Source organism: Eumetopias jubatus, unplaced genomic scaffold (genome assembly GCF_037043125.1).
Source record: "Eumetopias jubatus isolate StellerSeaLion01/CBP00866 unplaced genomic scaffold, mEumJub1_p1.0 scaffold_2, whole genome shotgun sequence".
NCBI classification, from domain to species: Eukaryota; Metazoa; Chordata; class Mammalia; order Carnivora; family Otariidae; genus Eumetopias; species Eumetopias jubatus.
The window spans coordinates 169,438,790-169,459,897 of record NW_028274808.1 but is presented as its reverse complement, the minus strand read 5'-3'; the positions used below and the strand labels follow the sequence as shown (position 1 = coordinate 169,459,897).

General features: G+C 34.7%; 1 protein-coding gene across 5 annotated transcripts in view; it reads left to right on the top strand.

Annotated features, from left to right (window-relative positions):
* N4BP2 (NEDD4 binding protein 2) overlaps nucleotides 1–21,108 on the top strand; it is a 122,809-nt gene that overhangs the window by 63,481 nt on the left and 38,220 nt on the right. For 3 of the 5 annotated variants that reach the window (XM_028087058.2, XM_028087027.2, XM_028087065.2), the window contains 4 exons: nucleotides 6,094–6,282; nucleotides 7,267–7,435; nucleotides 14,782–14,905; nucleotides 16,152–19,508. In XM_028087058.2, coding sequence (XP_027942859.1) covers nucleotides 6,094–6,282; nucleotides 7,267–7,435; nucleotides 14,782–14,905; nucleotides 16,152–16,197 — 528 coding nt within the window. In that variant the 3' untranslated portion in view covers nucleotides 16,198–19,508. Of the gene's footprint in view, nucleotides 1–2,136; nucleotides 2,379–6,093; nucleotides 6,283–7,266; nucleotides 7,436–14,781; nucleotides 14,906–16,151; nucleotides 19,509–21,108 lie in introns of those variants that run through there. The other 2 variants (XM_028087051.2, XR_003606675.2) reach the window with 2 other exon arrangements.

The window sequence follows — 21,108 nt, the reverse complement described above, 5'->3', positions numbered from 1 at the left end:
AGAGTCAGTCAGGAGACAGAGCAGAGGGGAAATGTGGGCAAGAGCCTTTTTTGTGGTTTCTGTGCAGAGGAATGGGTGAGGCAGTGCAACCAGGTTAAGGATTGCCTAGTTTGAACAGTTTCGGCAGGCTCTGGAGTGCAGGAACTGTCCCTGGTTTTCTCCTATCTGTTGTAGGTGATTAGGCAATGTGGATGGTGGCCCTGAGGGTGAGAACCCCATAAAGGAAGTGGTTGAGAATATGGGCTTGAGATTGGTTTACATATATAAGATATGCTAGCAGATGAGTTGTTTGCTTTCTCTAGGAATTAGACAACCCCAGGGTTGGGGGTACTTTCTCTCTAGGGGTTAGCAAGGACCCAGATGTCAAAGCATCAGGAAACAGGAAATAAATGATTAATAAAGAAGTGGTTATCTCACTGTCATTTTGATTTGCATCCCTGATGACTGGTGATGTTGAGCACTTTTTCATGTGCTTATTGGTCATCTGTATATCTTCTTTGAAGAAATGTCTATTTGTGTGGTGCCTGGGTGGCTCAGTCGTTAAGCGTCTGCCTTCGGCTCAGGTCATGATCCCGGGGTCCTGGGATCGAGCCCCACATCGGGCTCCCTGCTCAGCGGGAAGCCTGCTTCTCCCTCTCTCACACCCCGTGCTTGTGTTCCCTCTCTCACTGTGTCTCTCTCTGTCAAATAAATAAATAAAATCTTAAAAAAAAAAATGTCTATTTGTATTCTTTGCCCATTAAAAAGTATTTTTTTGTTTTTGTGGGGGGTTTTTTTGAGTATTTATTTATTTATTTGAAAGAGAGTGCATGTATGTGAGCGGGAGCAAGGGGAGGGGCAGAGGGAAAGAATCTCAAGCAGACGCCCCGCTGAGTGTGGAGCCCTACATGGGGCTCCATCTCATGACCCTGAGATCATGACCCGATCCTAAATCAAGAGTTTGATGCTCAACTGACTGAGCCACCCAGGTGCTCCTTAAAAATGTTTATTCTTGAGTAATAGGAGTTCTTTTTATATTCTAGATACAAGTCCCTTATCAGACATGTGATATGCAAAATTTTCTCCCATTCTGAGAGTTGTCTTTTTACTTTTTTGATGGTGTGTTTCACTTGAAGCACAAAGTTTTAATTTTGATAATGTACAATTTATCTTTTCTTTTTTGTTGCTTGTACTTTTGGTGTCCTGTTTAAGAAACCATTGCCTAATCCAAGGTCATGAAGTTTTTTTGCTTTTTATGTTCTATATTTTATTATTTTGGTTTTTGTTTTTATGTTTTCCAAAATTTTATGATTTTAGTGCTTACATTAAATCTTTGATCCATTTTGAGTTAATTCATGTATATGGTGTGAGATAGGGGTCCAGGTTCATTCTTTTTGCATGTCGATATCCAATTGTCACAGATCCGCTTATTGCAAAGACTGTTCTTGCCCCACTGAATTTTCTTAGCACCCTTATCAAAAAGGAATTGACTCTAAGGTTATTGCTAGATTGTCAATTCTGTTCCATTGATTTGTATGCCTGTCATTATACCAGTACCACATTGCCTTGATTATTGTAGCTTCGTAGTAAGTTTTGAAATTGGGAAGTGTGAGTTTCCATCTATATTCTTTTCTCAAGATTGTTTTGCTTCTTCTGGTCCCTTTGCAGTTGCATGTGAATTTGGGATCAGCTTGCCAATTTCTGTAGAGAAGCTAGCTGGAATTTTTTTTTTTTAAGTTTATTTATTTATTTATTTTAGTAATCTCTACACCTAACATGGGACTTGAATTCACAACCACAACCCCAGGATGAAGAGTCGCATGCTCTTCTGACTGAGCCAGCCAGATTCCAGCTGGAATTTTTATGTGGAGTGTGTTGAGTCTGTAGATCAACTTGAGGTGTATTGCCATCTTAACAATATTGCCTTCCAGTTCATGAATTTCAGTTTAGTTAGATCTTAATTTCTTCAACAGTATGTTGTAGTTTTGAGTGTAAGTTGTGCATGTCCTTTGTTAAATTTATTTCTGAGTTACTTTATTCTTTTTAATGTTATTATAAATGAAACTTATTTTTGGATTGAACATTGCAAATGCATAGATATACAACTGATTTTATATATCAGTTTTGTATTAACTTTAGGCTTTTTTTTTTTTACAGACCCTCATTATCCTGTTCTTCTTACTTATTTAATTAAGACCACCAGGGATAACTTGTATGCTCCCTTTTTACTTTGGATGTTTCACCATCACTTTGTTCACATATAGGACTCAGTTAAATTTTGTATTCATGTGGTCTGTTAGTGCCATACATGCCTGTGTTCATCGTGGATAGTTAGGTGTAGTATTTCATGAGACGCAGAGGGGATACAAGATGATGATGAGACCATCAAGGCCACCTTGGTAATGATTATTTCTTCTCTCTCCTGATAATAGAGCAAGGCACTGTAGGTCATTATGATGATAGAGGAAGTAATGGGGAGAAGGTGTGCTTGCTCAAAATGGGAGATGATTGGAACATGCTCAAATAAGAAAAAAGAGTTTGTGAGTTATGTAAACATTGGCCAAAATGTAGACTTTTTAAGTTATTCTAGAAATTATTCTTAGCCTTTTCCACAAAATATAGGCAGGTATCATAACACTGATAAAAATTATTTTAAGATTTGTGAACAGAATACTCTGTTTTTGATATCCTAGGACCCTAAGGGACCACAGATATTAAAGGGGGTGGTATCATGGTACCAGTAATATTTTGATTTATCTATTTTAAAGAAGCTAGCATTTAAAACTGTGTTTTGTTAATACTACTATTTTTCCCTTTAGCCTTCAATAAAATTTACAAGTTTGTTACCATGGGAAATGGTTTCGGTATTATAGTACATCATACTTTCAAGAAAGTAAGTGGCACTAATTAGGTGAATTCTTAGGAAGCCTGTATTTCACTTGGCCCTTGTTAATGGAGTTATAGTAATAAGCCACATACTATGAAATGGATATAAAAATAAATCGTGGTTTCATTTTGAAAGAGTAGTTATTTGAGAAAGCATTTCTCATTATATACTGTTTTTTTTTCTTTTTTAAGAATAAGAAATGAAGGGTCTCTTCCCAGAGAACCAAATGTGATTTGCATTTTTTAGTATGAACACCAACAGAGACTCTAATGCTCTGAAATATTTATGTTCATTCTGTTAAGCACTGTAGCTTTTCAAAAGTCACAGAAAGCATTTTTATGATCCCCTCCTTGCAAAATCTTTGATTTTTATCAGATGCAACCGTATACTCATAGAATATTTAAACATTAATATGAAACAAGTGTGTGCTTAAGTACTGGTGAGAGTGACAGAAGGGTGTAGGTCTATGAATATTCTCATGTGAGAGAGAGCCTTGTATTCTTTCATAAAATAGGTTGGGTATTTGTTGTAAAAGTAAATCAACTGTATATATTTACAGATTTTTTTTTATATAAGCTCAAAGTTCTTAATTTATTAATTTTTTTTACATTCAAGTTGGGAAAACTTTTATGTATATATTTTAAATGTAAAATAAAATAGAGTTAATACATTACTATCATGTACCCAATTTATACATTTTGACTCAGTTTTGTGTAATGATTTGTTTAATCTAAGATTTTTTTTTTAAGATTTTATTTATTTATTTGACAGAGAGAGACACAGCGAGAGAGGGAATGCAAGCAGGGGGAGTGGGAGAGGGAGAAGCAGGCTTCCCGTGGAGCAGGAAGCCCAATGCGGGGCTCAATCCCAGGACCCCGGGATCATGACCTGAGCCAAAGGCAGACGCTTAACGACTGAACCACTCAGGCGCTCCTACAGATTTTTTTTCAAGATTTATTTATTTGAGAGAGAGCATGAGTGGTGGAGGGGCAGGGAGAAGCAGACTCCCTACTGAGTGCAGAGCCTGACTTGGGGCTCGATTCCAGGACCCTGAAATCATGACCTGAGCCGAAATCAGCCACTTAACTGACTGAGCCAGCCAGGTGCCCCCTATTTACAAATTTTTGACTTTGATAATGAGTTAGGAGTATGGTGATACCTTTATTTTATTCTTTAACTCATTTTAAGCCTCTTGAATTCTAGGGGTTAAATAAATAAAATGCAATGAGTAAAAAGATTATACAATCAACTATTATATATTAGACCAGTTTTTTTTCCCAACCTTTTGTGGCTTCAGAACTCAACTAATAGGTACGAAATTTGAAAAAATGGTCAATTAGTGATACATGTATTATATAACACATACATATAATTTTAATGTAATATTTAATATATATCAAATGATATTACCTTAAAAAATTAAAGTGGCATTTTATTAAAGATTGTATGTAGAGTACATTATAATTATAATCTTTGGTAATATTTCTAATTTAATGACAGTTTTCAGCTTTTAGGAATTTAACAGGCTACACTATTTAATTTGCTTTCAATTAATTATATCAGAAAACCATGATTTGTTTAAGAAATTGAAGATTATATTTTTGGAGGAATTTTGGGATTGATTTTTAATAAAATGTTCATTAAATTACTTGGTATGGCACCTGATACTTGGAATTCTTTTAAGCTTTTAAGAAAATCCACTTAAATCATAATAATTAATCCCCACTCCCACCCCCCCACCCTCCCCCTGCCCAGTGACAGCCTAAGAAACATATCAGATTTCTGTTTGCAAGCAGTTTTCTGCAAATAGCACTTTAGGAGTGGGATAAATGAAAAACCAAATTGGATATAGAAAGTAACTATATTTTACTGTTTTTTAAACACCCACTTTTGATATTTTGGAGACATCTTCAGAAACATGCAATTTTCTATTTGGTGGGAAGTATTGAGGCATAATTATTATTTTCATTACTTTGTGTTTTAGAGTTACTTTTGCTTGTTTAAGGGTCCATTTTGAATAGCAGTTACTTGATTGATGATTTTTTAATAAACTCAAAAGTCAACACTATCATAGTGGCTAGTTGGTAGTAGTCAGCCGATTGAAAACTGCCGCATAAGCCTACTTACGATTTTTACTATCAGCTTTGGGCATTCCAAATGCCCTTCTGTTTTATTATTATTTTTATTTTTATTTTTTTAAAGATTTTATTTATTTATTTGACAGAGAGAGACACAGCGAGAGAGGGAACACAAGCAGGGAGCCTGACGCAGGGCTCAGTCCCGGAGCCCGGGATCATGACCTGAGCCTAAGGCAGGCGCTCAATGACTGAGCCACCCAGGCGCCCCTATTTTTTATTTTTGAAGATTTTATTTATTTGTCAGAGGGCACGCGTGTACACAAGCAGGGGGAGTGGCAGGCAGAGGGAGGAGAAGCAGGCTCCCCATTGAGCAAGGAGCCCAATGTGGGGCTGGATCCTAGGACCCTGGGATCATGACCTGAGCCAAAGGCAGACGCTTAACCCATTGAGCCACCCAGGCGTCCCGGCCCTTCTGTTTTAAAAAGAATATTATTTAATTATTTTATTGTTTTTTAAAACATATAAATTGAAATATGCCATTATTACCTTCAATGACTCTTTGGGTTTACAAACTAAAATTTGGAAAATTTTGCATTAGCTAAATGAATTTTATTCTTTGAATATCTTATGTTTTCTTTTTTGGTTTGATTTTGTGACCTAATTATATTTTGATAATTTTAGAGAACTTTTCAACATCTTTTAAGATAAGAGTGGTTAAAGAAGAGGTACCTTGTACCATGAAAAAGTTAATGTAGTCACTAAATGCATGACTTACTAAGTAAACTCTGGGGAGAGTCTTCTTTCCTGAGAAAAAAGGTAAAAAATAGGGACGCCTGGGTGGCTCAGTGGGTTAAGTGTCTGCCTTTGGCTCAGGTCATGATCCCAGGGTCCTGGGATTGAGCCCCCACATTGGGCTCCCTGTTCAGTGGGGAGTCTGCTTCTCCCTCTCCCTCTGCTACTCCCCCTGCTTGTGCTCTCTTGCTTACACTCTCTGTCAAATAAATAAATAAATAGATAGATAAATAAATAAAATCTTAAAAAAAAAAAGGCAAAAAATAGTAGAGCCCAGTTTTCAAATACATCTTCTGAAGGAAAAGCCCATATTTTTCTACTCTCTCTGTATTTTATTTATTGTATAACATCTTATAGGCAAAGAAATCAAAAGAGCCTGAAGATACACCAAGTGAACCATCTTTCCAGGATTTTGAGTACCCAGAGTATAATGACTACAGGGCAGAGGCTTTCCTGCACCAGCAGAAGAGGATGGAATGCTACAGCAAAGCAAAAGAAGCTTATCGGATGGGGAAAAAACACGTTGCCACGTTTTATGCCCAACAGGTAAAGAGGAAAACTGATTATTATTTCTTTCTTTGTCACTTACAATGTCTAAATAATCTTATAGCAGGTAATACTCTTATTGTGACTAGATTAAGTTATTCTGGGGAATGTAGATTATATAAGTGACATAAGATACCCTAATATGAAATGTATGGTTCTGAGAATTACCTCTCCTTTGAAATGCTCAATTTCTATGGTTGCTTTTGCATTTATGGCTTACATGAATTACAGTTTATTCTGACAGTCCATATTTTCTTTTAGGATAAATTCTGTCATTTAGTACTACTTCTAAACAGATAGAGGTTTTCTGAAAGAAAGACAAAAGAATGTTAATATTGACCATCTCAGGGTGGAATTACAGGGGACTTGTGCTTTCTATCATGTTTGAATTTTTAGTAATGTATCACTTTTATGGTTAGAAAAAGAAAGTTGCATTAGTATCTTTCAGTGAAGTAGAATTTTGACTCAGGGCTTATTGGACATCGTATTACAAGAAACCTGTCTGATTTCCTTTTTAGCTTTGTGGTTCCATATGGCTTGCTTTTTGTGATTGAGTGGAGAAAGGTACCAAACTGGTATAACCCTGTGAGCCCCAATAACATACCTTGAGGAATGGCTTCAGGGATAATAACCACAGGGTGTTGAAAGGAACGAGATCAGAATTATCAAAGGATAAGCAAAGGGATTCTTTCTTGAGACAGGTGATGTTTATTTAAGGCTTCCTCTTCTATGATTTTTGGATCAGGAAAGATGTTAGAAATGATGATTTAGTATTTTAACAACTATGTTATTAATTCACCAGAATTCACCTAAATTTTGATGCCTTCTTGCCTTGCATATTAGCCCATTGCATTATTTAAAATTTTAGATTTGTTGTTCCCTTTTTTGTTCTACCTTTTATTTGGGGGCACTGTTTGTTTCCTCATTTGCCTTCTAAGTAGCAAATAGCAAAAGTGTTTACTGGTGATCTGTTTAAAATAAAAGGGTAGTCTCCATGAGCAGAAGATGAAAGAAGCCAATCACCTTGCTGCCGTGGAGATTTTTGAGAAAGTCAATGCCTCCCTGCTGCCACAGAATGTTTTAGACCTCCATGGGCTGCATGTGGATGAAGCTATAGAACATTTGATGACAGTTTTACAGCAGAAAACTGAAGGTAGGACTTGTGGTAATGACAAATTTTCAATAGAAAATATGTTTTTGCTTATATTGGTAAACTTGCTAATTTAGGAGAATCTGAATTCACAGGCTGAGGATATCTGTGTCACATTTATAGATGTTTCTATTAGATTCATTCTTCAAGGGGACCTTCTTGGAAAAGAATACTCATTGGCATAGTCATTAACATTTTCTTATTTCCCTATTTCATATTTTTTTGTTTGTTTGTTTCAAGTTTTTATTTAAATTCTAGTTAGGTAACTCCCTATTTCAGTTATCTTTGTATTCCTTTGCTATATTTATTAAAGGGTGTAATCTGAGAATCCTCTGTGACTTATAAATGGGACCTTTCAGGAATATCATACATCTTGTCAGTTGTTCAGTAGGTGTTCAATAGAACGCAGAAGTAAATACGGTGATAGGATTTTTACAGAATTATCACAGAAGGCAGACTTTCTGAGTGTTTGCATTATGGAGGTGCTCCCTTACTCCCTTTCTGCTTGTTATTTTTGTCTTTGCTGGTCAAGGAAAGGCAACTGCCTGCCTCTTCTCTAAGTTCTACATCTTCCAAGGGCTTTGGATGAGGATATTTTTCCATCCATTATCATGTATTCATATACATTAAAGTATCTTATTTTGTTTTCATTATCAGATGGTAGCATTTAGAAAAATTCAATCTGTTTTAGTTACTCCAGACTCCAATACTAGAAGTCATCTTCTTTTACCACCGCTAGAGTATTTTTGAATTCTCAATTTGCCTTTATCTTCCATTTTATTGTGGAGACATGGAGTCCCATGCCTCAGCTATCCCCTCATAGTTCCATAACCCTGCCCTGTCTCTGATAGCTGTATTATTCTGGTTAATTTATACATATAAAATATTTATATATAATGTGTGTAGGGAGGCTTTGTACTATACTTTATACAGGTTTATCAATTCAACATATGTCATTTGTAATTAATTAAATACTTGATTAAATATGATTAATATAGAGGTTGGAAATTCATCTGTTTACCATAAAAACCATGTTGAAAAGCTTACAGTAATATAATAAAACACCTGGGTACCCATGAATCCAATTAACAAGTGATAGCATTTTACCATGTATGCTTTATATTTTATTTTTACTCTTCCCTTTGTATTCTTTCCAGATATTTAAAAAAAAAAAATTTTTTTTAAGTAATCTTTACCCCCAATGTGGGGCTTGAATCCATAGCCTAGGTCAAGAGTCAGCATACTCTACTGACTGAGCCAGCCAGGTCCCCTATTCTTCCCATTTTCTCTTTCTTCCTTCTCTTTCTAGTGGAAATCAACATCTTTCAGTTTGGTTCCTGTCTAGTTTTTAAAATACCTTTACTATATGTACATTCATCAATAATCAGTCTGTAGTATTTTTGTGAATTTTAAAAAAATTAATGTACATGGTTTCACACTATACACTTCAACCAAACTTTATTTTCACCCAATATAGTTTTCAAGATATACTCATGTTGATGGTATCATTTTTTTTATTGTAACTGCTGTATAGTATTCTGTGAGTACATCATAATGTATCCATTTCTCTACTCACAGACATTTAAATATAATGTCACAGTGATCTTTATTTTGCATATCAACATGTGTACTCCTATTGCTATCTTTTTTCCTGGCTTTTTATATTGAAAAATTAAGAACCCTTAGAGAAGTTGAAATAATTGTATAATAAACATCCATGTATCTTTTACCTAGATTCATCAGTTGTTAACCTCTGGCCACATTTACTTAATCTGTTCAAAATTGCTTTTTGCTGAACCATTTGAAAATAGTTGTTAAACATCGTGGTACCGTACCTCTAAATACCTTAGCATGTTTATCTCTTGATAACAAATCCATTCTCCTACATAATCATAGTACCATCATTACTTTTAAGATATTTAGCATTGTTATAATAATACTGTCAAATATACAGGCCACATTCACATTTCTCCAGCTGTATGGAAATGTCTTAAATAGCTGTGCCATTTTTCCCCCCTCAAGCCAGGATCCAGTCAGATATCATATGTTCCAGTTGATTGCCCCATATTCGTAGCCTCCAGTAATATAGAAATAGATTATTGTGGCACCTGGCTGGCTCAGTCAGTGGAGCTCAAACTCATGACTCTTGATCTCAGAGTCATGAGTTTGAGCTCCACGTTGGGTGTAGAGATTACTTAAGAAAAAATAGGAATAGTTCCTCTGCCTATTTTTTGTCTTCTTTGTTGACACTTTTGAAGGTTCCCAGCTTTGGTAGATTGACCTACAATTTTGTCTGATTCTTTCCTCATGATTAGATTCAGTTAACTTTTTTGGCAAAAATACTGCATAGGTGATGTTGAATCATCCTTGGTGAACACATCAAAAGGCATAATGTGGTCATTTTGCCCCATTATTGGTGATGTTAAGTTTGATTTCTTAGCTAAGGTGGGACTCTGTTAGATTTCTCTGTGTAAATGTACCTTTTCTTTGTAATTAACTAGTAGTTTTGGGCAATTGATAACTTAGCAACTGTGTGAATAACTAACTTGTTCTCTTATAGTATTTCACATAGTAATTTTAGTATCCATTGATGATCCTTGACTGAATCAGTTATTATACTGGTAGTTGCATAATGGTGTTTTATAATTTGTGTTCATTCTGTGTTTATTAGCAGACTTTTTTTTTAAGATTTTTAAAAATTTATTTGAGGGGCGCCTGGGTGGCTCAGATGGTTAAGCATCTGCCTTTGGCTCAGGTTATGATCTCCAGGTCCTGAGATCGAGCCCCACCACGTCGGGCTCCCTGCTCAGCAGACAGTCTGCCTCTCCCTCTTCCTCTGCCTCTTCCCACTGCTCCTACTCTCTCTGTCTGTATCTCTCTGTCTCAAATGAATAAATAAAAAATTCTTAATAAAAAAATAAAAATTTATTTGAGAGAACGAGCAGGGAGGGAGGGGCAGAGGGGGAGAGAGAGAGAGAGAAGCAGACTTCCTGCTGAGCAGAGAGCCCGAGGCTCGATCCCAGGACCTGGAGATCATGACCTGAGCCGAAGGCAGATGCTTAACTGACTAAGCTACCCAGGAGCCCCTGTTAGCAGACATTTTTTGATAAAGTAAAGGATCCCCCTTTCCCAGTTGTTTTTTAAATATAATTTTGGAAATCTTTGAGAAGATCTAGAAAACAGTAATAATAAAGATTAGAAAAGAAAAAATTTATGAGCAGTTTAAATACATTAATCTGGGGAAAAGAAACCTGTTATAGAAGTGGTATAAGAGAATATTCTGTAGAGGATGAATAAATAATTTACTCAATAAAATATTTGATTATCTTATATATTCTAGGCATCAAGGATAGAGCAGTTAGACACACGGTCCCTATTTTTATGGAATTTGCTGTCTAGTAGGGTAGATGACAGTGAGCAAATAGTTACATAATAATTAGCATTGTGATACAAAAATACATGTTGCCATGTTATATTTAGCATAAACTCCCAAATTCCTGTGTAATCTGTTGCTCACCTGCCTCCCCTTCTCATGTTGTGTTTTGCTCCTCCTCCTCTTCTGACTTTTTACCTGTACTGTCCTTTCTTGCCATCCAGGCTCCCTGTTAAAAGCCTCTTGCAGTATTCCTGTGTATCACAGTATTTATAAAAATCTTATTGTAGGGCGCCTGGGTGGCTCAGTTGGTTAAGCGACTGCCTTCGGCTCAGGTCATGATCCTGGAGTCCTGGGATCGAGTCCCGCATCGGGCTCCCTGCTTGGCGGGGAGTCTGCTTCTCCCTCTGACCCTCCCCCCTCTCATGTGCTCTCTCTCTCTCTCTCATTCTCAGTCTCTCAAAATAAATAAATAAATCTTAAAAAAAAAAGCTTCTTGTATAGTGGATTATTAAAGTCTGTCTTCATGGCCAGGAATTGAGTCAGTAATGATTATTGAATCATCATTTCATTCAACATCCCCAAAAAACTTTAAATGACTGAATAAAGGGTAGATATTCCTTTCATTTTATAGATGAGGAAACTGATGATTTAAAAAGTTTAGTAAAATGGAAAATAGTAAGTGTTGGTAAGGATGTGGAGAATTGGAACCCTTTATTTATTATTTTTTTAAGATTTTATTTATTTATTTGTCGAGAGAGAGCTCAGGCAGGTGGGAGCAACAGGCAGAGGGACAAACAGGCTCCCTGCTGCGCAAGGAGCCTGATGTGGGACTCGATCCCAGGACCCTGGGACCATGACCTGAGCCGAAGGCAGACGCTTAACCAACTGAACCACCCAGGTGTCCCTGAACACTTTATGTTGCCAGTGGGAATGTTAAATGGTGCAGCCATTGTGGAAGAGGTTGGCATTCCTCAAAAAGTGAAATATAGAGTTACCGTATGACCCAGCAGTTCTGCTCCTAGTTAATGTACACAAGAGAATTGAAAACACAATTCATCCACACATAAACTTGTGCATGAATGTTCATAATAGCCAAAAAGTGTAAATAACCAAATGTCCATCAACTGATGAAAGGACAAAATTTGGTGTATCTGTACACTGGAATATTATTCAGCCACAAAAAGAAATCAAGTAGTGATACATGCTGCAACATGGATGAGCCTTGTAAACCTGCTTTGTGAAAGAAGCCAGGTACACCAGGGCCCCTTTTTATATGATTACCATTCATATGAAATGTTCAGAATAGACAAACCAATAGAAACAGAAAGTACATTAGTGGTTGCTGGGGCTAGAAAGTATGGATTGGGGAGTGACTGCTAACAGGTACAGAATTTCTTTCTGAGTTGATGGAATGTTCTGGAATTAGTGTTTATGGTTGCACAATATTGTACTATGCTAAAAACGACAGAATTGTACATTTTAAAATCATGAACTTTATATTAATTGTATCTCAATAAAAAAAGATTACAAGAAAAAAAGAGTTAAAAAACTTGTGTAGGTGATACTTGGTCAGACCCAAGATACAAACCCTTTCTGAAGCCAGGCCCATCCTTGTGCATGTTGCCACCTGTGGTAGCCTGTAGTTGTTGTCAGTCACCACCAGATGGTAGTATTGTTGAATAGAAATATATCTAGGGGACAATCTGTGGCTCTGCCCTCCACTGCTTTTAGTTATAAAAGATGATTGTCAAACTTGGGAGTGAACAACGAAAAAGATACCTGACCCTTATGTGCCTTCTGATTGGAATATGCATCACCAGCATCTATGAAGTTTTTACTACTTTGTAGGGATTTACAGGGAACAGAGGAACAGGTTAAATGGTACCATGGGGATATAATCAACACTATTCAGACTGAAAATCTCAGATTTTTAGATGATCCAAGTTTTTCAGTAAATCGTAAAGAAAATCCCAGGAGGAGGCAGAACATTTAGATTAAAAGTTACTTCAGAAATATATCAACCAAATGCAATGTATGAACCTGTTCTACCCGTGATTTAAGCAAACCACTGTAAAAACATTTTTTGAGGGGAAACTTTTAGCCATTTTTAGAAACATGATATTAAGAAATTATTTTTAAGACATGGTGATATTGTGGTTGTTTTTTAGGAGTCCTTATCTTTTTGAAATACACACTGAAATATTTACAAATGAAGTGATAAGAAATCTGAGCTAGGCTTAAAAATGAATTAAATAGTTTTTTTTTTAAGGTGATAAGTGTTAGGAATAGTCTGAAATTTGGTAACATTTAAACCTACACATTAATTCATTCAGCAAACGTCCTTTGAACGCCTACTTCTATCTGAGGCATGCAGTTCAACTGTGGAACATTTTCAGAGCAGTGAATTTAAAAATGAGGTGGTATAAATGACTGCCCTCACTGCTAAGGGGAGCAGCAGTGAAGGAGTGATGAGAGTGAATTATGGATAGTTAAGAGATTTGAGGTTTTTTTAAAGTAAACTTTATAATATCAAATCCATAAAGAACAGTGTACAAGTAATAATTGTATAGCATAGAAAGTTTTTACAAAGTGAATACCCTGTGTAGCCAGCACCCAGGAAGAGTTGAATTCTGAACAAACTATTGGTTGAAGTAATGGGTATGGACTCAAGTAGAAATGGAGATCTTGGGGCGCGTGGGTGGCTCAGTTGGTTAAGTGTCTGCTTTTGGCTCAGGTCATGATCCCAGGGTCCTGGGATGGAGCCTTGTGTTGGGCTCCCTGCTCAGTGGGGAATCTGCTCTCCCTCTCCTTCTCCCTCTGTCCCTCCCTCCCTGCCCTGCTCCTACTCTTTCTCTCACTCAAATAAATAAATAAAATCTAAAAAAAAAAAAAAGATTTTAAGCAAAGAAGGAATTAGAAATGCAGGAGCAACATACCCTCTTAAAATTCTAGGCTAAATATTGCTTTGGAGATAGGAGACTTGAAAAACTGTGGATCTGCTGGAGTCTCAGGGCAACTTAATGAGCAGAATATAGAATATTTATATTATGTGTATATGTATTTTATGCTAAAGGTCAAAATTTGTGCTATTTATGACTGAGGAACAAATATTTACTAAATTCATTATATCAACTCTTAACACTATTTTTGTTATTTTATTGCAGCTATTATTGACTTTTTGGTTTATACACTTAATTTTCACATGGTCATATCCAGAGCAGGACCTGTATTCTTATAAGAGGCCTAGGCTCATTTAATATTTAAAAATCATCTCTTTGGGAAAGTTTCTTTTTTTTTTTTTTTTAAGTTTTATTTATTATTTTAGTGATCTCTGTACCCAACACGGGGCTCGAACTCACAATCCTGAGATCAAGAGTTGCATGCTCTTCTGACTCAGCCAGCCACGTGCCTTGGGAGAGTTTCTTAACAATTATCTTTAACAGTAAGACTGTATCCCATTTTACTGATAAGGAAACAGGTACAGATAGGCTGAGTAACTTGTCCATGGTCTTACCATACAGCCATTTGGTGGCAGAGCTGCTAATCAGACCAAAGCTGGCTGGCTTCAGAATATTTAATTAAAAGGGTCATTGTGAAGACTCTTAGTTAATAAATTAAGTTGCTTAAAGCAATGCCTGACTCCAGGTATGCAATCATTGTTAGAGATCATCAATATCACTGTTGTCATTATCATTATTTTAGAGAGAAATTCTGGTAGCACACAGAAATCTCCTTCCCCATAGGAGAAGAAGTTTCACTTGTGTTTAGATGGATGAGCTGCTTGGAGACTTCCATATTTAAACAGTATAGATGAAACATAGTTTTCAAAACCTCAATTTGGGGGCTTTTTGGATTTATAAATCTCTAAGTCCCCATGAAAGTAATTTCATATGTGTTTGAGTAGTTGAGGTTTGTTTTCTATTGAGAATGTAAGATAAATAAATTTTGACTGTTGCAATTCCTGTCGTAACAGAATTTAAGCAGAATGGTGGTAAGTCCTCTCTCTCCGTGATTACGGGGAGAGGAAACCACAGCCAGGGAGGAGTTGCTCGCATCAAACCAGCCGTCATGAAATACCTCACAAGCCACAGCTTCAGGTGAGTATAGAGTTCTGTTACTGTTAATGGCTATTGCCCATATACCGATAGTAAACACCAGTAACATACTCAGATGAGTTATTAAAATAGTTAACTAAATTTAACCATCTGATATTAGCCACAAATTCATGCTTAAATTATGATATAACATTCCCTGCTGGATTTAGGATGTTCAGAAAACCAAAAATGAAAGACAGATATGTTTGTTGTTGAAGGAATCACCTGACAAAATTATTTCTGTCGTAAATTTAAAATCTAACAGAAAGTAAGTATAATTGTGTTTCTTTGATAATGAATTATCCAAGATTATTAGATTGTATATTTCATAGTTTAAAGTTAATAATTAAATATAATTATTCATATGTGGATTTTGGAAGGAATTTGGGGTTTCTGCTAAAATATGATTATAATTTGGATTTTTTAAACTTCAGCAGAAGCATCCAGTCAATATGAATTTATACATCTTCATAAGTCAAGTGCTTTTAATGATCTTAATTGACAAACATGAAATGTCCTTTTTCATTAAGTGATTATTATTCAATAACAGGAAATGACAAGAAAAGTCCAAGAATAAAGATCTGTTGATGGATAGATTCCCTGAGGATGTTTATCATTAGGTACCAACCTCCCCCTACTTCTAGTTTTAGTTAGTGTAGCATATTTTGTTTATGCCATGTAATAAAATTTTGTTTGGCCACATTATAGAAAATGGTAGCATTAATTCTGAGCATGAAAACAGATGACATTTTAGAGTTTCTGTTAAAAAAGGAATAGTTAACATTATCATGTTGGGATTGATGGTCTATTGTAGAGACTAGTGTTTTTTAAATTTTACACCGAGGGACTTGGAAGCATTTCATGGCCTGATGAATCAGACTTAATGATTATGTTAGAGATTTCTTTTTAGTACTCACTTACTGCATAGAAATAATGTAATGCAGACATCATCTTATCCCTCATACAGCATGCTTTTCTTCATGAAGGTCAAATTCAGGCTTGAGAGTTTTGAAAAATCTTAAATAACTACTAAGGAGTAACCCCTAGCCTTAGAGTTATTTATTTTTACAGTGGATTAAAAGGTGCATAAGCATAGATATTGGTCCTGGATGATTGACTTAATAAAGGAGAATACTTTGATAGTAAATATTATATTTAGCATAGAGACTTGGAATTGATTACATGCATGATATAGTCCTTAACCAGTTTGAAATTTTTACCTAAAATAACTCTTTTCTCATTTCTGTAGGTTCTCTGAAATTAAACCAGGGTGCTTGAAAGTCATGCTAAAGTAAAATAAACATCCTTGACTTAGAAGTGTGAAGATTTGTAGGTTAAAATTACTTTTATTTGCGGTAAATTTAGTCAGTTTTACTGTAAATGTGTTTATTAGAAATGTCCACTTATAATAAAAACATGATGATGTTTTTCAGAATTCAAGAGAAGTTTAATTTTCTACTGAATCAAATGCCAAATATGTTGTCTGTTAAAAATATTAAAGAGAATTTTTATTGATTATAAAATGTCTAAGAAAAGTGTCCGCTGCAGTTTTAAAGTTTGAAGTGCTCTGATTCTTTCTCAGAAAATGTTACCTTTGTATTAATTGTTGTTTAACATTTAGTAAAATCCTAAAGGCATCATTGAAAGATATTTTAAAGTGCTTTGAGACCTGGTTCATGCCCATCAAAGCCTCGTATTAAAAGAAGGAGAAGAAGAAGTAGTAGTAGTAGTAGTAGTAGTGATGAAAGAAAGGAAATCTAACAAAAACACTAGAATACTTTTTGATTTCAAAACTAAATACAAAAAAAAATGTTTCATTTTGCCATATCCTACAGGAAGGAAGACATGCCGTTTGCACTTTCTTCTGTTTTGTATATGATATTGATCTCTTACCTTTTGTTCTGTGTGTGTGCATTTTCTAGGAGGAAAGTTGGAGCCTGAGATTATATTACAGTTTTATTACCTTCCGTAGGCAGAAAAGTTTTTAGAGAAGAAATGGTTAGATAATCTACAAAGTACTGGTGTCTTATAGAACTGCTTCTAGAGCTGTCTGTGTAAATGGTATTTAAGATGGTACTAAAGAGCTATATTTTATATTTGAAGCATATGATTTCTAAACTGCAGTAGGTCGAAGTCCTCTATTAGTTTAAAGCAAATAGAAAACATTTTTGATACAATCCTAAAAGGAATCTTTACAATTTAAAAGTTTTTTACCTTTGTTTTTAAAATGAGCCAACTTTCTGAAGAGAAACTTTCATTGACTTCTTTTTTTGTGTGTGAGCTAAAAAGTCCTGTTAGTACGTCAATTATAATTTCATTTACACAAGTTTAATGTGGTAAAGTATAATTTCCCAACATGAAACGATGGCTTAAATAAATTTGACTTTGGATATGGAGAATATTTCCAACATACATAATTTAACAAAACGGTTGTGTTGCTTTTTGATAAGCTTAAAAATAATCTGGATCAAGAATTACAGGGTTGAGCTGTTACTGAAAGAATCCCGAATTACAGAATGATTTCCCAAAAGAACAGACATTTTAATGAAAATAAAACTCAAAAACACGTTTTTATATATCATGAAAGCATGCTTTTAAAGAGCTGTATCATTAAATTTATTTCCACAAAAATAAAAATGTTTATTATTTAGAAATGGTTAGTGAGTGGTATTGAAATACTCTTATGTTTGATAATAATTTGTTAAAAAAAGAAAAAATGCCAACAGTTTAGCATGTTTTTTGTAATGTCTAGAAGAGTTGTATACATTAAAAATAAACCAATTCATTTCGTGAACTTATTATAAAACTACAGTTGTTAATGAAATAAAATATTTCTATGTATAAATTAATATGATTTAAGAAATGTGAATAACAATGCTAAAACCTGGAGTTAGAGTGTGTCCAGCTGCATACTCGCTTTCCGTGTTTTTATGTTTCCTCACCCTGTTTAAAAAAGCGTCGCTTTTGTGCACTTCAGCTAGATTTATTTCAGTGTTATTATAACTATGATTAACATGGGAGCAATCAAAAAGAAAAAGGGGTGAGGTATTTTGTGGGCAGAAACCGAATGAAAGAAGCTATGTTTTCTGCTGTACCAACCTTAATTTTAGGCTTTATTTTGGTAAATCTAGGATGTTTTTCTTAATCATCATTTATAAGTATATAGGCAAATTTTGAGCATCTTGTGTTTTTATGAAGTTGTTTAATTTTAAACTGCCTCCCACCCCACCGTCTAACATAGTTTAAACAACACATAATTATGAAAGAAAATCTTATAGTTGCTCCTTTCTTGTTTTGCCCATTTCTAAATCCTGTATGCCAAAGGTTCGGGGATTATCAAATTCTTTTCTTGCTCCTTTCCAAATCATCTGTGCCAAAAGTAAAGACAGTGTGGGGATTATCGAAGTTTTCAGGTACTGGTATATTTGTGCTAATACATGACTCATTAGAATGGCTCTTTGCAAGTGCATTGATCTTCTAAAAGTATAACACTTCTGTAGTTTCGAAGGTTTTAGTAACAATTAGATCTTTTCAGTAGTCTCTCACCTGTATCTACCAGGAGAAAAAAAGAGAACTAATGTGGAACCCACAGGGGAAGTGGGTTGGAACTGAGGCGACTCTTTTAACAGTATTTTCAATTCATCCACTTCCTTACTTCAACACTGAGAGTTGGAAGCATGTTGTCTTAGATTTATTGGCTGTTCATATATCTCTATATTATTTTCAAGTTTCATCAATTTATTTGTGTTTCCATATACTATTTGGAATTCTATGGCCTTTAAATATAGGACATATTATACAGTAGAAATTCTGACTTATAATTTAAAGTGTCATGTATATTATAACACATTTTGAGAAGAAAAGTGAACAGTTCTCTTGGATTGTTTCCAGTCCTTATTTTGGTCTTTCTCCTTCAAGTGTTTTGTTTGCTTAGAAAAAAAGTACATATATAATAGCAAGATTGGTTATTTCTGAGCTGGAAATTGGAAGCTTTGAGACTCAGGAAATTGCTCTGACAATGTTTTAACTGCTCTCAATTTAAGAAAATGACAAAATGTATAAAAAAGACACAAAAATAACATGCGCTGTTTTTTCCAAGTGCTTTTTCTAAGTGTTTTTCCATTGTGCAATGAGGTGAAGTTTGGTAATTTTCTGTGTAGTGGTTAAATATTGCTTATTTTTATTTACATGGTAAAGAAAACAGTTTTAAATGTGTGGCCAAAAAAAATGTCATTTAAAAGGTAAATTTATGTAGAATGTATGTTAATGGTGCTTATTTTTAAAATGTAATTGAAGTTTACATATTACTTAATGCCTCTACAGAATTTAGTAGAGAAACAAGGCTGGAATACATGTATATCCCGAAGAGCCTTTTGTAACTTAACATTATATAATGACAAATTTTATAATTTTCCTTAAAGTTGAGCAGTTGACTTTTATGGTCCAAATGATGAACCTGTTATTAACAAATGATTGAATTAACCGTGAAACTTCTAAAATATAATATTGCAGCTCTCAGTTGGAGAATATAAGATTTTCAGACAGTATATCAGAAATAAAATGTTTTTATTTGTACTATAAAGAAAATGTAATTTTGCTGTTAACTCTGTACTTTTTTATTGAAAATGTTTTATAACTTTGCTTTTAAAATTTCTTAATGAAACCATTTGCAAATAACATACTTAATTTAATAAAATACTTTAGCCACAGTCCAGTGTGAGGAAATCCTTCATTTGATGTGGTAGGGTTAGTGGTTTAAATATTAAAATATGTCTTTATGTGTAACTTCGTAATTTCAAGGGAAAGAAAAGGGTCATAAAGATTTTATTTCTATACCACAACTTGTATTCTTAAGTTATTTTGCTATAGCAAATTGGGATCCAGTTTTGAACTAGATAAACGGATTAGCTAGGTTTATTTTTTCACACCTTTATATCTTTTGACTGATGGCAAAATTAAGAATTGTGGCTCTAAGAAACTCAAGTAATACTTTAATTAATATTAAAGACCTTTGAACTTTATTCATTCCAAAGCAAAACAATTCACTCATTTAGCAAGGATTTCAAAATATCTATTCAGCAAATACTTACTGAGCACTTGTTACTGGAGAAACAATCTGAGACAGAGTTTCTATCCACAGGTATCTCATAATTCTCATCAACTATCCGTGTATAGTTATTTATAGTATGAAACACTTCCATATATGTTATATTTTAAGGCTCAAGAGAATCTTACTACATAGTGTCTTACAAAGCCTTAGAGAAGTTGACTCATTTGCTCATTAAGGGCAGAGGTAAGACTTGAACCTGGGTTCTCTAACTCCTACTATAGAGCAATTATATTTTTAATAAGAATAAATATAATTACTTGAAAAGAAATAATATCCTATTATCTCCAACTAAGAGAGATATGGCTCCACAGTATATATCTTTGAAAAACTGCCACTTAATAAATCTGCCTTCCTCCTTTATACAAAGGATGCTGGTATTGTGGGGTTTTTCCAATAAGAAAGATAAAAGTTTATTTCTCTGTTCATATAAAATTCCAGAGATAGACACTGCAGGACCAATGGATGTGCTTTTTTCCATGAAGTTTTTGGAGATCTAGGATCCTTTTATTTTAGCTCACCACTTTTATCATACCCAAGGTGTAGTCCTCAATTCCTGAACCAGGGTAGGTAGCTAGAGCTCTTAATAATCCCATCTTCATTCTCTCGGCAGAGGACAAAGAAGGGAGCAATGGGCAAGTGCCAGCGATCTTTTGTAGATTTTTGGAAGTTGCCATGCAGCACTTCCACTTACATCTTATTGGCGGGAACTTAATCATTTGGTCATGTCTAGCTGCAAGAGAGGCTGGGAAATTGTCTTTATTTCGGTCTACTATATGTTCAGCTAAAATTTGGGCATTCTCTTAGAGGAAAGAGAATGTGTATTAGGGGAATTCATAGCAGTTTCTGCCACAACATTTTTGATCATTGGATGCAAATAATGTGAAAAACAGTTCTTGATGCATTCCTTCAACATATCTTTGTTGACGATTACCCTGTGCTAGGAATAATAAAAAGGAAATCACAGTTCTATTTATTTTAACTTAAATATTCAAATGATATCACTAACCAACATGGCTGATTGGGGTGGTGGTTCCTGAAGGTTTGAGGTAGTTGTAACAATTTCTTAAAGTTTGCTGCATTGATTGACTCTTCCTTT